This window comes from Gracilinanus agilis, chromosome 3 (assembly GCF_016433145.1).
Source record: "Gracilinanus agilis isolate LMUSP501 chromosome 3, AgileGrace, whole genome shotgun sequence".
In the NCBI taxonomy this organism is placed as follows: Eukaryota; Metazoa; Chordata; class Mammalia; order Didelphimorphia; family Didelphidae; genus Gracilinanus; species Gracilinanus agilis.
The window spans coordinates 408,215,927-408,232,637 of record NC_058132.1 but is presented as its reverse complement, the minus strand read 5'-3'; the positions used below and the strand labels follow the sequence as shown (position 1 = coordinate 408,232,637).

General features: G+C 35.0%; 1 protein-coding gene across 1 annotated transcript in view; it reads left to right on the top strand.

Moving 5' to 3' along the window:
* SYNJ1 (synaptojanin 1) overlaps nucleotides 1–16,711 on the top strand; it is a 141,535-nt gene that overhangs the window by 87,719 nt on the left and 37,105 nt on the right. Inside the window, exons 11-15 of the mRNA XM_044670207.1 lie at nucleotides 4,197–4,353; nucleotides 6,232–6,255; nucleotides 10,325–10,516; nucleotides 14,291–14,375; nucleotides 16,387–16,527. Of these exons, the coding sequence (XP_044526142.1) occupies nucleotides 4,197–4,353; nucleotides 6,232–6,255; nucleotides 10,325–10,516; nucleotides 14,291–14,375; nucleotides 16,387–16,527 (599 nt within the window). The remainder of the gene's footprint in view (nucleotides 1–4,196; nucleotides 4,354–6,231; nucleotides 6,256–10,324; nucleotides 10,517–14,290; nucleotides 14,376–16,386; nucleotides 16,528–16,711) is intronic.

Below are 16,711 nucleotides of genomic sequence, written 5' to 3'. Positions count from 1 at the left end.
CCGCACACACACAATATTTTTTATTTTTAAAATATTTTTCCATGTTTACATATTTCATTTTCTTTCCCTCCCCTTCCTGGATCCAATAAGTACTTCCACTGGGTTATACAAATGTTATCACTTATACCTATTTCTATATTATTCATTTTTGCAATAGAGCAGTCTTTTAAAACCAAAACCCCCAGTCAGATATCCATATAAACAAATGGCAAGTCATTTGTTTTTCTTCTGTGTTTCTACTCCCACAGTTCTTTCTCTCAATGTAGATAGCATTCATAAGTCCCTTGGGATTGTAATAGCAAAGTCCATTACATTGAATTGTTCTACAGTGTTTCACTTTCTGTGTATAATGTTCTCTTGGTTCTACTCTTTCACTCTGCAACAGTTCCTGGAGGTTCTTCCAGTTCATAAAGAAATGCTTCAGTTCATCATTCCTTACAGCACAGTAGTATTCCATCACTATCATAAACCATGATTTGTTCATCCATTCCCCAATTGAGGGACACCCTCTCATTTTTCAATTTTTTGCCACATCCCCTCCAACATTTATTATTTTACTTTACTGTCATATTGGCCAATCTGCTTGGCCTAGAGTTTTTTATGCCTCATTTAACAGGGAAGCCACACCAGTGATTGAAACCCTCTTTCATCAGACAAAACAAACAAAATCCAAAAAATAACTACCTTGTCCCTTTAATGGGAAACCAGTTCAGTTTAGTTAATACAGTTGAAACTTTGCTCATATCTCTGTTCACACAGCATGTGAATGTGTGCGTGTACATGCATGTGTTTGTCCTTCCCCATTAAGCTTTTCCTGATTCATCTGGTTCTTAGTGGTATTTCTCAACTTAGATATTTCTAGAACACTTTTGAAGGTTTCCTTTCCTCTTTTATTCTCTCTACTTTTTTATTTCATTGTTACTGCTATAACATATTGTACTATACATTTGGGTTTGACACTGCATAGAATTTAATTTCTACTAGGCAGAATGTAAACTTCTTTAAGATAAATTCTGTTATTTCTTTGGTTTTGTATTCCTAGAGCCTTGCCCAAGGTTATAATTTATAAATTCTGGTTGAATTGAATTGAATTGTCCCAAGAATTGCCTTCCATTATAGGCTTTAAAGTATTTCAACTATTTATTTTCTAACCATCTCTTCTTATTTTAAATGCTGTTTTCCAAAAATATCATAAGCACTCACAGATGTTTACCTTTATCACATTTGTTTTTGGACAGCAGCACAATAACCCTTATATGTATTTATTGAATACAAATGTTTTTTTATACAAAATTGGATACAAAAATAATCTGACTTTTGAAAACAGAAAATGTGTTTTCATCTGCCCCTTCAAGGATAGTAGGCTTCCTTGATTTGAACTTTGCTGTTGTTCAAAAATATAATGTTTTCTTCCTGACTGCTTAGTTTATCATTTCTTGAATAATACTAAAGAATTCCTCAGCCATTTTATGTACCTCCACTTCTGAAGAATGGGTGTTTTCTTAATGATGCATTTTGTCTACGACATTTTATATAAATATGTATCATTCATATGCATCTTGACTTTCCTAAATTCTAATCTCTGCTGCTCTTTCTTTTGCTTTCTCTGGGTTCCTTTTGATTAACTGCCTGACAATGGTGAGTGCCTTTTTAAGATATGTTTATATATATATATGTATATATAATAGGAATTATTTTTAAAAATCAAATTGAATATTTGTCTAGTTACTTCAATCTTAGTTCAGTGATGTGATCTTTAAAAATACTTTTGACTTTTTAAATTGAAAAGCTAGCATTTTAATATTTTAGAAATATTCTCTTTAAGGGGCAGCTGGGTAGCTTGGTGGACTGAGAGTCAGGCCTAGAGATGGGAGGTCCTAAGTTCAAATCCGACCTCAGAAACTTCCCAGCTGTGTGACCCTGGGCAAGTCACTTGACCCCCCCATTGCCCACCCTTACCACTCTTCCACCAAGGAGCCAATACACAGATGTTAAGGGTTTAAAAAAAAGAAGAAATATTCTCTTTAAAAAAGCTAAAATTAAACATAAAAATTTTTTAAAGATTTTAAAATGCAAGGACCAGCCACCAAAATGTCCTTAAGATAAAATAGCATAATTGATGATACACATGGGCAAACTCATGCAAACTTATATGTGACTAATGACTGTTCACTAAAGATTACATTTAAAAGTCATCTTATGGGGCAGTCAAGTGGCTCAGTGGATAGAGAGCCAGGCCTGGAGATGGGAGGTCCTGAGTTCAGATTTGGACTCAGATATTTACTTCCTAGCTGTGTGAGTCCAGATAGGTCACTTAACTACAATTGCCTATCCCTTACCTCTCTTCGGCCTTTTTCAGTGTGTAGCTTCATATACATTTTTAAATAGCAAAGTGATGTAGTAAGAATCCTGGACCCAAATCAGCAAATTGGAGTTGTGCTCAATCCCATTGCACTTGGGGGCAGCTGGGTAGCTCAGTGGATTGAGAGCCAGGCCTAGAGACGGGAGGTCCTAGGTTCAAATCCGGCCTCAGCCACTTCCCAGCTGTGTGACCCTGGGCAAGTCACTTGACCCCCATTGCCTACCCTTACCACTCTTCCACCTGTAAGTCAATACACAGAAATTAAGGGTTTAAAATAAAAAAAAGAAAGAAAATTAAATCAATCCCATTGCACTAGTTAACTGTGTGGCTTTATTCAAGTAACTGAACATCGATAGGTCCATGAGGCCATAAGACTATGTGATTTTTGAAGTCTTTTCTAGCTCTAAATTTCTGTGGTGGCTGGTCATATGGAAATTCCATACCCCTTCTCCCACCCCAGACTTCACTGATGAACTATTTTAGTTTAGAGAATTTGGCAAGTCATCTGTAGTTATTGTCTTAGAGGGGCCCTTAGATACTTTTTTTTTTTTTTTACTCTTCCCTTTTGACTTAGTATCAAGTCAAAAGACCAATAATGACTAGGTATCCAGGTTTAAGCAACTTGCCTAGAATCACATAGCTAGGAAGTGTCTGAGGTCAGATTTGAACCCAGGTCTTCCCAATTCCAGGCCTAGTGCTCCATCTAGTGTGCTACTTAGCTGCCTAAATAGACACTCCTTAATTGAGAAGTTAAGTAATTTGACCATGACCACCCAGCTAGTATATGTCAGAGACAGGACTTGAACACAAGTCTTTTGGCTCCATGAACTTCATGCTCTTACTCTTTCACTATTTACCTAGGGAGAAAAATAACAATATTTAAGCAAAAGATTACATAAAATATTTATACAGGCAATTTCTAAGTTTCTCTTAGAGTTAAAATAGTATAGAATGTAGAAGTAGCTAGGTAGTGGATAGTAGGCCAGGCGTGGAGTCAGGAGAACCTGGGTTCACTAATCTGGCCTCATACACTTCCTAGCTATGTGACCCAGGGCAAGTCAGTTAACCCCAGTTGCTAAGCCTTTGCTGCTCTTATGTCTTAGAACTGATACTAGGACAGAAGGTAAAGATTTTTTAAGAATAAAATAAAATAGTGTGGAATGTTTACATTAAGAATTTTTACTTTAGAATATCTTTAATTTTTTTTTTAGTTCAAAGATGATGTTTTTAGAAGAGTATGTAGATATTTTTAAGTTCTTGAATTTTAGAACCAAAAAGACTTTTTTCTTTAAGCATCTTATTTTTTAAAGCACATTTTTTAGCTGCATTAAAATGTGGAAATTTGGTACTGCACGGAATCTATTCTTGCATAGTTTTTGCATTGTTCACGTTTATTAATTCATTGCACTGAACTTTTGTCATCTTCAAATTCATCTAATAAAGGGGGCAGCTGGGTAGCTCAGTAGATTGAGAGCCAGGCCTAGAGACGGGAGGTCCTAGGTTCAAATCCGGCCTCAGCCACTTCCCAGCTGTGTGACCCTGGGCAAGTCACTTGACCCCCATTGCCTACCCTTACCACTCTTCCACCTATAAGTCAATACACAGAAGTTAAGGGTTTAAAAAAAAAAAAGAAAGAAATTCATCTAATAAAAAGATGAGAGGGGTTGAAACATTTGTTAGAAAATAAGTAATAGACTAATTTTCAAAATAGCCATTTGTCTTGTAATTAGTATCCTTATGTAATAAGCCAAGTTTCAAAATATTCTTTTTGAGTTACAGTAATGATTTTTTTACTTACGATTTATATATATTCTTTCCTCCACAGTCTGGAAAGTTAAAAGATGGTGCTCGTTCTGTAACCAGAACAATTCAGAATAACTTCTTTGACAGCTCCAAGCAAGAAGCCATTGATATTTTGCTGTTGGGGAGTACTTTAAATAGTGACTTGGCAGATAAAGCCCGAGCACTTCTAACTACTGGAGGCTTAAGAGGTATGTGCATTTATCATCTTACATTTAAACTACTGCTTTATTCACTGATAGAAATCTATTTTCTGTCCTGAAAATTCCAGTAGCAAACAAAATATAAACTATTTATCTTTTGCATAACTATTTCTAATAATTATGATAGAACTGATTAAAACATAGTTAATGTGTTTCAAATGCTAATAAATGAAATGTGTCTTTAAAGAAGGCTTGCATTAAAAATATAATTTTATTATTATTATTATTGAACCACAGATATTTTTGTTGCCTGTGGTTGGGTCAAGTAGTTTTAAGGAGCGACTATGTCTTTATTGGAGCATATTGTATGCTTCATAAAATATTCAACTAATTCTTTCTGAAAAGTATGTAACCCTAACTTCTCGCTTGTTATCATTTTTCTTTCAAACTGACAATGTACCAATAGTTTATATTGATTAGCAATGGAAAAATCATGGCAATAGGTTTCAACATATAATTTTCCCAGATTTGTCAGTGACTTTTCCTACCATCTGTAAAAAATGAGTTCTTTCATGTCAGTGAATATGTTAGTGACATCAAAAGCTGAAAATATTGCTCTATAATTTGATTTAAAAAAATCTCTTCGGGGTCACTTTCTACTTTAACTTTTTTTTTGGAGGGGGACAATACAGGAATCTGATTCTACAAATTTATTGGTATGTGGAGCTCCTGATGAGGAAACTCTACCCCCAAATACAAATTATCAACTCCACAGCAATTTATACAGAGGTGTCAAATTCACCAGCAAAACTCAAGAGTAGAATGGGCCTGAACCAGATTAAAATGTAATTAGGAAATGTTTGACAAAATAAAGATACAGTACAGCATAGATAATGTTGACTTACAGTTTTCTAATTCAATATGCAGCCACAGGTATCCATTTCTATTTTGAGTTTGATACACCTTATCAGTGGTACTAAGGGATTAAGTAAGCCATATATAAAATGAAAGTATTTCATTTAGATGATCTCTAAAATCTTTTAGAGTTTTAACATTACTTGCAAGTAAATTACTTATACAGTAAGGTAAATTTTTCTTGTTGCTGTTAATACCACAAAGTGCCCTGAAGGTAATTTATAGGCATCTCTCAGTTAGAATAATTAAAATTGATTAGTCATTCAAAAATCTTATTTTACCCATTTGTCCTAACTTTCTCCTCCACCAAACTTTTCATTTTTCTCTGCTCATGACCATGCTCTTTGGTTGTACTTAAATCCATAAAAAAGCAAGCAACTGAAAGGAAGAAAAGAGAAAAATAAATGGATTGAAATCCGTGGACTGAATCATTAATCCCTGGACATTCAAGAATTGACTTTAAATAGTATCTTGAATCTCTGGAAAAAAATTCATTCATTTCACCTAGGTGAGCAGCTGTCAATTCCATGAGAATAAATGATTCAGTCAGAATTACTATCTTAAAAGCTTGAAATCATGGCAGAATCATTCAGAAATACTAAATCATTCTTAAAAGTAAGTCATTCCAGAGTCTCAGTTGCTGCTTTATCTTGTTTTTCTTTGGCCACCAGAGATCACATGCATACAAATGATAGCAGCTTGTGGAGCAGGCCAAGGAGGAATATAGTCTGTGGTTGTAAAACTCTGAAATTCTTACATCAAGATTGGTAGAGGACTGACTGAAAGTTACCTTACCATGGAGGAATCTCTTTGATGAGAAACAATTTCTTAACCATTAGCGATTTTTAATTTATTGGTTAGTAAAAAGTAATTTATTTAAAAATGACTTTTTTTTTTAAGTGAGGCCATCTCAGGATTATTTTAGAGTATTTTTTCTCACATCACTATGGATTTTATAACAATAACTATTTTACTAATGTCTTTTTTGTTTTTTTCTTGATGCATTCAAAGTATCTGAACAGACATTGCAGTCAGGTATAGTACAGCAAATTAAGCAATTTACAAAGTAATGTTTTTCCCCTAATGTTCTTTAATTTGAATATCCTGTGCAATCTTAACTTCTAAAATGTTCTCTTCTGGATTCTATACTTATGTAGTATAGATAAATATTGGCTTTGATCAAGGAAAATTTTATATATTTGGGAAGATGAAATAAACACCCTTTTCTATGTTCAAATGTGAAGCTCCCCATGCCCTTATTCTAAGAAATGCTTTGAATCAAACAAAACCATTGTTTTCTTTAATTAAAGACCTCACTATCACTTTGGACTTTTTGATAAAAATGGCATTTGGGATGTTCAAAAAGTTAGAGAGCCTACTTATTGCTCTGCTATCTAGTCAAAAATCAGGTAACTTTTGCCATGAATTATTTCAGCAGTTTGATAAATTTGTCCTTTGCACCTAAGCATGTGATAATTGTCCATGATAATGGCCAGAATCCTTAAGATATAAATTTAAATTAAAATCTAATATCTTATTTTTCTCTCCAAAGTGTTGTTGATATAACATTTTAAGATTTTTTTATTCCTTATTTTTTATATTGAACATGCTTTAAAAGCAGGTATTAAGAGGTTACTTTTACAAAAACACAATTTGGTATCTGAGGCAAACCTGTTCAAGGCTACTGTTCTTTACTTCTTGTCCCTTCCCCTCTCTTTTCCCCTGGAAAGAGGCTCTGAGCAATCCTAACCTCCCAGTGTTAGAGCTGAGGATTTTGTCTTGTAATCCACTGAAAATAATTGGAGCTATTATCTCAGAACTCCCTCTCCTCAACTTATCCTCTCTCTTCCATACACATCATCTCAGTCACTGTTTTCTCTTTCATTCTGATCTCTGATAAAGAAGTAGTCCATCTCATCAAGGTCAACCCCCCTACATCTACCCTAGAATGAATGAATGAATGAATGAATGAATGAATGAATACAAAAATATTTGTTAGTCATTTCATATATGCAGAGCATGTCAGATAGAAATAAAAAAGCAATATAGTCCCTCCTCTCAAGGAACTCACTTTGTAAGGGAGCCAACAAATAGAAAGTTTGCAGCTACAAGTCAAATGGAAAGGCTCAGAGTTTCTTAGGTATATAGTATCAAAAATGATAGTAATGAATCTTTCGTAGTGTTATTTCCTTTAATAAAACCATATCTGCACTCTACTGGGAGAAAACTGGGAACTGGACTTTAAAGGAAGCTAGGGAATTTGTGTGGCAGAGTCATAGAACTTTTCTGACCTAGGAGGAGAGGAGGAGGCAGCTTCTGCAAAAGGACTAAGTGAGAGATGGAATGTATGGGGGATAACTTGTAGGACAGTTTGGCTGGAACAGAGTATTCATGATTGGGGAGTATGGGATGAGTCAGTCAAGAGCTTTAAGTGCTAACAAGAATTTTATCATAATGGCAGTTGGGAACCACTAAAGACAGGTATTACTTGCCATTTAAGAATTTCAATTTTGCAGCTGTGTAGAGCCAGAGGTGTCAGACTCCCAGCCTCAACCAGATTAAATTATAATTCACGGGGGCAGCTGGGTAGCTCAGTGGAGTGAGAGTCAGGCCTAAAGACAGGAGGTCCTAGGTTCAAACCCAGCCTCAGCCACTTCCCAGCTGTGTGACCCTGGGCAAGTCACTTGACCCCCATTGCCCACCCTTACCAATCTTCCACCCATGAGACAATACACCGAAGTACAAGGGTTTAAAAAAAAAATTATAATTCAGAAATGTTTTAACAAAATAAATGAAAATGTAATAAAATACAGATAACGTTTGTGATTTTTCTATTTCTATAGGGAATATACTGAAAAGGGGAAGGATACAAAACAAGGGAAAAAACCATGAGATGGCCATTGTAATAGTCCAGGCAGGAGCTGATAGAAGCCTAGACCAGGATGGTAGCTGTGTGATTATTCCTACGGGATTCAGTGTGAGAAGTGTTGCAGAGGCAAAATTGACCAGACATAACAACTGCTTGAATAAAGAGCATATGATAGGATTGTAACTTTTTGCATATAGGCTGAGTGGCCAATTGGTTCTTAAACTACTGGTGTAGCTTCCCTGTTTCCTGAGGATAAAAGCTTAGCCTCTGGGAAGGTGGTGTTCTTTAGGTTTCAACAAATTCCCACTACTGAATGGGATACCTTTCTGATCCAGTATTGCTACATGGCAAGTGTGGGGACAGAATTGAACGGTTTCTGTTTAGTAATTGTAGAATCATTGAAGTGGTCTGGGCTAAGCTTGGCCTAGAATAAGAAATGAGGGGGGGAAAAGTCATATACTTCTAAAACTGACTGGGAATGAAAGACAGTCTTTGAGGGACCTCTAGCAAGAAAGAATCTCTCACCACAGGGAAGTGAATGAAAATTCCACATCCTAGAAAAAATCCCTGTGCCTCTGGTTAATTTCTAGTTTTGGTAATGAAGCTCCCAAAAGCATGTTGAGTACACTACTAGACACGTTAATATATTTTTCTAAGGGCCTCACTAATTCTTGTGTGTTGCATTCATTTTTGGATAGATAGATTTGTTGATGGAGAAATAAATTCATTGATTTCAAAATCTTAACTCTTATATGAAGTAAGATTGTTATAGTCATTAGGTGTATTATTATGCAACAGCAATGTGGTACCTGCTAATTTATGCTTATTTATAAGCCAGATAGGCTCAGTTAAATGTTTGGAGGGAGAATTCTTTAGAGAGTACTGTTTATGGGTACACTGTAGATTTGGATCCTCTATGCTCATAAACATTTGCTTATAATACTTGAATTCAGCAATTATATTTGGAGAACTATTTTACCAGTAAGTTTATTTGAGTTGTACTTTCTCCCTTTAAAATTTCCAAACTAACATCCTGGTTTATGAATAAATGAAGAATAATGAATGGCACATAATTATATGGTTCTAAGTTGCTCTCTCTCTGGTCAATTTAGTATTAATGACCCCTTTTAGATACCTGGAACCTTACATTGCATTTATCTTAAGTCCTGAGGTAGAAGTAGAATCCTAGAATCAAAAGACATATTTTTGTGTGCCAGGTCTACTTACTACTAACAGCTATGTGATTTGGGTCTAGGCACTTCACTTCTCAAACGTGTCTCCTCACCTATAAAATGGAAATAATACTTGAATTGTAAAAATCAAATGGGATAATCTATATAAAAACAGTTGAAAGTAAAAATAAATGGCATTTTTTATCAGCATCTATTTTTAGTTAGTATTGAACATTAACAAAAATGAAGTACAAATGACTCATAGAGCTGTAAGACTTTACTTTTCTCGATACAATCCTGGTAGGTATGTTTGTGCAAGTTTTGTCCCCATTTTACAGAGAAGGAGTTTAGAGAGGGTTAAGTGACTTACCCATAATCAAACAGACCTCAGATTTAAATGTGGGTTTTCTGACTTAGAGTGCTTCCCTTAAACTACCAAATAGAGGTAGAAGAAGAAAAGATTTATCCTAACCCTAGATAAGAAATGGTATTCAGTTTAAAACTGTATAAACATTTTATTTATCACTTTATATATCTATTTTTCTTTTTCATTTCTGACATTTATTTTTAGGTAGTTCTCTATATATTTTTTCTCATTGAATTATAACTTGCAAAGCCACTAGCACTGAAACTATTAAATGTAAATAATGTTTTCAGAAAATTCTGTTCTTAGGACAGAAAGTTTAACCTTTCTTTGATAATATTGAAAAATAAAACTGTAAAGAAATAGATCAAATGCTATACACAGAGCTCTCAAACATCTCAGACTCAAAGATAATGTGCCAGTTCATTTGACCAAAACTATTGCATAGGCATATTACATTGTCACAGTTTTCATGTAATAACTTTTACTTTTGCTTATTGTAATGCACCCTTTGTCGTTTTAATTGGTTAAATGCATTGTATTGGAATTTGCTTTTACATCTGATCATTTTGTATGCCTTTGCATGTATGTTTTGATAGAATTTCATCATCCTTGCATGTTTCCTGGGTTATCTTGGCTGATTTTTATAAATATATTTATATAATCAAAATAAGATTTTGTTTTTGATGTTTTACGCAGCTTCTCCAAAGATACTAAAGAATATGTGTGAGAACTTCTATAAATATACAGAGCCCAAGAAAATTCGAGTGTGTATTGGAACCTGGAATGTGAATGGTGGGAAACAGTTTCGAAGCATTGCCTTTAAGAATCAGACACTTACTGATTGGCTACTAGAGACTCCAGTGTTAACTGGTATCCAAGAACTTCAAGGTTAGATACTTATAATATCGATTTGATAAAAAACCTTACCCAGATTTACTAATCTGGGCAGCAAAATTTATAATTAAAGAGAAGTAATTATCTTCAAAAGAAATTCGGATATTAAGACAACAATGTAATTGTAATTAAATGTTATTAAAGTGCATTATGTATAAATGTATATTTGGAGGACTTTATTTTTTCATTGAAAAATATATTATGGCAATAGCTATAGAGTATTATTTTAAATATTCCACTGTTACTGTAAAATTATTTATAGATTAGAGTCTTTCAGAACTGATGTACCTGTGGTAGCTATCTGGAAATGTCTATGAGCACAAATATTTTAACTTTGACATGTGTCAGAAGTTAGGTGCTTTTACAAATTCTTTTTTAATCTGGTAAAACCTAAATTTCTTTAATCTTGATACTTTTCGAGTTTTTTCCCTAAACCATGGTAATTCCTTTACATATTACAATTCTTTGTTATATATTATAATATTTAATGCTCCTCTCCAACTCTAGATTTACAAATTCACATGCCATTTCTGTTGCATCCACCCCTTTCCACTGTCTCTTTTGGAATTCCCACTTTATAATGAACAAGATTTTCTTTCATTTTAAATCTCTTCATGTAATTTTCCTTCCATCATTTTGTACTTACTTAGTAAGACCTAGTTCCATTCAGTTCCTTCCTGGCCATCCTTTTCAGTGATTGCACCTTCTTTTATGTCATCCCAGCTTAGTACTGGGTCCTTATAAGACAGCTGGAATACTCCTTGCTCCCCATTGCCACTAACAGACTCATTCTCCTACCATCACTCGGCAACCTCTCTTTCTTTGAAGTTCATTCTATCCAAATTTATCATCCACACAGATTAGTTGTTATCAACCACCTCTAAGACACTGCCCATCACCTTCCTCAGTGAGTTTAGTGCCTTGTTCATAGTCTCCCTCTTTACTACAATTTCTTACCCACCTACTAAGAGGAATATGTTTATGTTCCCTTAAATACTCTTGACTTTCTAGTTCCTTAATCCACTCAATTCCCATGACCTACTTACTCTCCTAATTCACCTCAGCTACACAAAGAGATAGTCAAATCCTGGATCTTGTCATCCCATGTGTTTGAAGGGAAGTTGTTGGGGGGACTCTGATCACTAGGATAGAATAGAAACACTGGTGCCCTATGTGGTCGGCCATAAAAGCCAGCAATTGAGATAAGGGATCAGAGGCAGGAGGCAAGGACTGCCTCCCTGGGTGGCCCAGGCAAAAGAATAAGGCCACAGTTAGCTTACAAGGTGTGACTTGTGAGTGTCAATGGGTGGAGAGAAAGTATGATAAACTGAGGCAAGACTGGATTTTCAGTCTCACGACTTCCTTGTGGATGCTAACTGGGAAGCCCACATGACTGCTGTGGAACAACAAGCTAAATGTAGCAGGCTAGATTAGGGTAAAAACTTCTCCAAGTAATCTACATCCTCTCTTTCATCCTTCTCCCATATTTCTTTTTGATTAATAAAAAAATAAAATTTGTAGCCTGTCTCACAATTTTAATCTTACACCCAGATTATGCCATTTCCATATTCACGGATTCTAAAATTCCTCTATCTTATCATAATCTGTTATTCCACTATCTCCATCTGCTTATTTAACATACAACCCATTCTTCATCCTCACTGTGATCACCAGTCCCTCCATCCTTCAGTACTTTTCTAGAAAGGTATTCTCTGGCCAAGCTCTCTTCACTTCCTAGTCTTAACTCTTTATTGAGCCAACTCAGCATTAAAACATCCTTTACTCTCAATCCTTGCTCTTTTGTTCTATTACAAAGTAAAGTTGCTGAACTCCAGCCCTAAATGACTTCCATCTTTCTTCTTCACTCCTACTTGTTTACTATTGAGTGGAAATGAAGGAAGTCACAGAACTGTACTAACTGGGTCTATTAAAAAATTATGTTATCTCATCTCTATTGCATCCTTATACAGCAAAGCCATCCTTAAATGCTGTTCCAAACTTTCTTTTCTCTCCTCAAGCTTCCCTCGGGTTTTCTTCAATTTATCTTCTGAGCTGAAGACCTTTTTTGTTAAAAAAAAAAAAAATTGAAGCCATTAAAGACAAAGTGCTACTTTTTTTCTCTTCTCACATCCCTATAATTCACCCTGGCTTCTCTTTTTCTCCCTTCTCTTCCTTTACTCTTTATCTCTTTACCTAGGATAGCATCTTGAACCCATCCCACCTGACCTTCTCCAACAGAATGTCCTCTCTATCTTTTCTCTCACTAATTAAATCTCCCTACCTACTAGTGATTTGCTGTGTACAACATGCCTGTGTCTAATTAGATCCTACCATCCTAGCTATGATCAGATAATCTCTTCTGCTTCTCAGTTAAATTGTTCTGAAAAAAATGGCAGTTTACTATCCCTCCATTCCCTTTTATCCTTTTCTTATCCTGCAATCTGATTTCTGACCTCATCCTTCAACTGAAACTGTTCTTTCCAAAATAGTGGTGTCGTAATGGCCTAATCTTGATCTTGGCTTCTCAACTATTGATTACCCTCACCTCCTAAATCCTCTCCCCTTGGTTTTTGTGACAATCTTTCTCTCTTTTTTTCTTCCAGCCCAGTCTCCTTTGCTAAACCTTCATCCATATTACAGCCATGAACTGAAACTATTCTCCAGTGTTTTGCCCTGGGCCTTTTTTTCTTCTCTACTGTGTCACTCAGTTATCTCATCAATTCTCTTGGATTGAAATTTACCTTTATACATATGATTCCTAGATCCATAAAACTGTCAGTATACCACAAACTGCCTCAATATATAGAGGGCTTGCAGACTTTAAATCTCTCTATTAATGTTAGCTAGTACTAATACTAGTGATGCTGGTGGTAGTGGTGGTGATAGCAATAGTAGTTGCAGTAGTAGTAGTAGCAGCGGTAATAAGAGTTAGTAGTAGTATGGGCAGCCAGATGATGAAGTGGAATAGTTTGCCCATCACTGGTCTAGCTCTTACTGCTCTTCTGCCTTGGCATTGATAGTAAAGCCTCTAAGACAAAAGAGAAGAGTTTTTTTTTTTTTAAAAAGAAAAAAGTTATCTAGAGTACTTTATCATCTATAAGGGATAATTCTTTGATTGTAACCATGCTCTAAATACTCCTTGAGGTGAGCACACATTTCCCTCTTTCATGCCTGGTATAATGTCAATAATCAAGAGGCTTGTTGATTGTAACAAAGTTCTATTGTATGATTAAAGGAATCTTACATGATTTTGATGTATACATGAGAGACAGTTGGAGAACAGAGCCTTTAAGGCTTTATTTCACTTTACTGAACTAAATCTTTTTTTAATAATAAAAAAAATAAGTATAGAAGAATGTAATCTACTTTAATTAAATGGTGTGACTGTAAAGATTTAATTTGCCCTAATATCATTTATGAGCATCTGCCTCTAATTTTCATATACCCATTACCAAAATACTCCTTGATTTGTACGTAAATTATTCTCATAAAAATTTTGTAGCAATGGAAAAGTAGTTAAATTGAATTTTAGTTATGGAGACTTGTTTTAGGAAAGGAGTTTGTTATTTCTACTTGAATACATATTACGCTTAAAATGGAGGGGGTTGCACAGAGATTTGAACTGATTTCATCAGATTTAAAATTGTATGTCTCTTTAGTGGACATATTTGTTTTATTAGCCTGGGTTTATTGGAATTTTAGTTATACTGGAAAAGTTTCCTTATAAATATGTACATATCAAAATCTTTTTCAAATACTTAATTTTAGATCGGAGAGATAAGCCTACTGACATATTTGCAATTGGGTTTGAAGAAATGGTAGAATTAAATGCTGGAAATATTGTGAGTGCAAGGTAAGCCAAAAAAGTAACATAGAAGAAGAATGTGTAATTCTGCAAAGAGAATTAGATTCAATCAGATTTAAATCAAACTAATTTTGCTATGAAACATTTTGGAGTTTCACACAAAGGGTAGCAATGAGTTTGGCCTAATTGACTACAACAGGAAAAACCTGAGTGAAAAATGGCTAGCATCCAAACTTTGATATGCTGTTGTTGGGATAACATATAGAACTGACACTCCAGAACTTATGAAACCAGGAATAAATCTGAGGAAATATCTTAAATCAGTGTTTGCCTTAATGTAAAGAGCTCCTTAGTGTAAGAAACTTCTTCCACTAATAGGGATGGATAATTCTTTAACTAGCCATATAGAAGCTGCAGGTGCAGATCATTATAGGAAAGGATTATGGAATCATACATTCATTTGTAGTTTAAGAAGTCTTAAAGGCATTGTACTACATAGAAGAATATCAATATTACTGATGACATATATCTGCAAAATGTTTAGAGCATACAAAGTCCCTTCTATAGGTAAACGACAAATGATTTGTTAGAAAATATCTCTATTTTTATATTCCTGATGTATTGAATCCTAACCATTGATTAAGTCAAACAGTGAAGATGAAACTCTTAAGTCTGGCAATTAATTCAATCCAAAGGGACCAAATTAGACCCTCCCTCCTTGGTATGAGCACTGTTCTGTTGAAGGTACATAATAGATTATAGTTTATTTAGCATGTTTAAAAATAACAAAATTAACTTTCTGAATATGAATCATTTATTTTGTTTCAGTCTAATCTCTTTAGAAGTAAATTTATTGTCAGGCACGGTCAATGTTTTGGACAGTTTTGCTGAACTGCTTTTTTCTTCTTTATTGCAAGGGACAACTGAGTGGTTTAGGATGAAGGAAATAGGAAGGAGATATTGGGAAACAAATGTGACATCAAAATAAAAGATGTCCATTTTTAAAAAAGTAATATCAGTGGGACAGCTTGGTCACATAGTGCCAGACTAGGATTTGTGAGGACCTAAATTTGGCCTCAAATACCTTCTTAACTGTGTGACCCTAGGCAAGTCATTTAACCCCAGTTACCTGGCCCTTACTGTTCTTCTGCCTTTGAGTCAATACTAAGAATCTAACATACTAAGACAAAAGGAAAGGGTTTGACAAAAAAGAAGTAATATTGGTGCCACTGGTTGGAAGTTCAAAATGTAGCATTGTTAGGTATCAAACACACTTTGTAGAAAGGATTCAAGAATGTATGACTTCTAATCATTGTAAAACTTGTGTTTTTCTTCAAGGTTCTGACATTCATTAATGGGAATGATAAGTCAGGACCCCAAGCTGTGGCCACCTATTGCTGAATCCCAGAATAAAACCAGTCCTAGTAGGCATTGAGCCAATTATTATGGCATATAAGGAAATGGGAAAACCGTATTGGTAAGCAGCAATGAAGAGAGTATTTTTTGTGAAGGGGAGAATTCTAATTTTTTATTCTCTTCTCTTGTAGTTACTATGTGCCAGATCCAGTGCACAGTTCTGGGATCACAAAGGTTTGATACAAGTCCTGCTCTTCAGGAGCAAATAATCCAATGGGTTGGAAAGAAACACGTGCCAGAAGAAATTGGAGGAATGGTAGAACATTTTTGCTGGAAGTGAGAAGGAAAGATCAAGAAATACTCAGGAAAAACTAGAATATTTAGATTTATGTTACTTTTTTTTTTTTTTTTTTTTTTTACCCTTGTAGTTCGGTGTATTGTCTCATAGGTGGAAGAGTGGTAAGGGTGGGCAATGGGGGTCAAGTGACTTGCCCAGGGTCACACAGCTGGGAAGTGGCTGAGGCCGGGTTTGAACCTAGGACCTCCTGTCTCTAGGCTTGACTCTCACTCCACTGAGCTACCCAGCTGCCCCCAATTTATGTTACTTTTAGTATGACTTTCATCATTATCTGTGGTCCTATAATATAAAATCAGTTATGAATTGTCAACAAAACCTTTTTCAACCTTTATTTTTTTATGATAGTACAACTAATCAGAAATTATGGGCTGTTGAACTGCAGAAGATTCTCTCCAAAGATAGAAAGTATGTGCTGCTGGCTTCAGAGCAATTGGTAGGCATCTGTCTCTACGTATTTATCAGACCCCAACATGCTCCTTTTATCAGGTCAGTAAACAGCAAGCACTTCCAGTCAGCTTTGGGGTACTGCATATGTTAACATCATGGGGAAAATATTGTTATTTTTAAAAATGATGAAGGCTGATATTATGAGGAAAACTAATATTTTATTTAGGCCCATGTTGATAGAATAATATCGACCACGCGCCTGTAAAAAATCCAAATTGCCGCC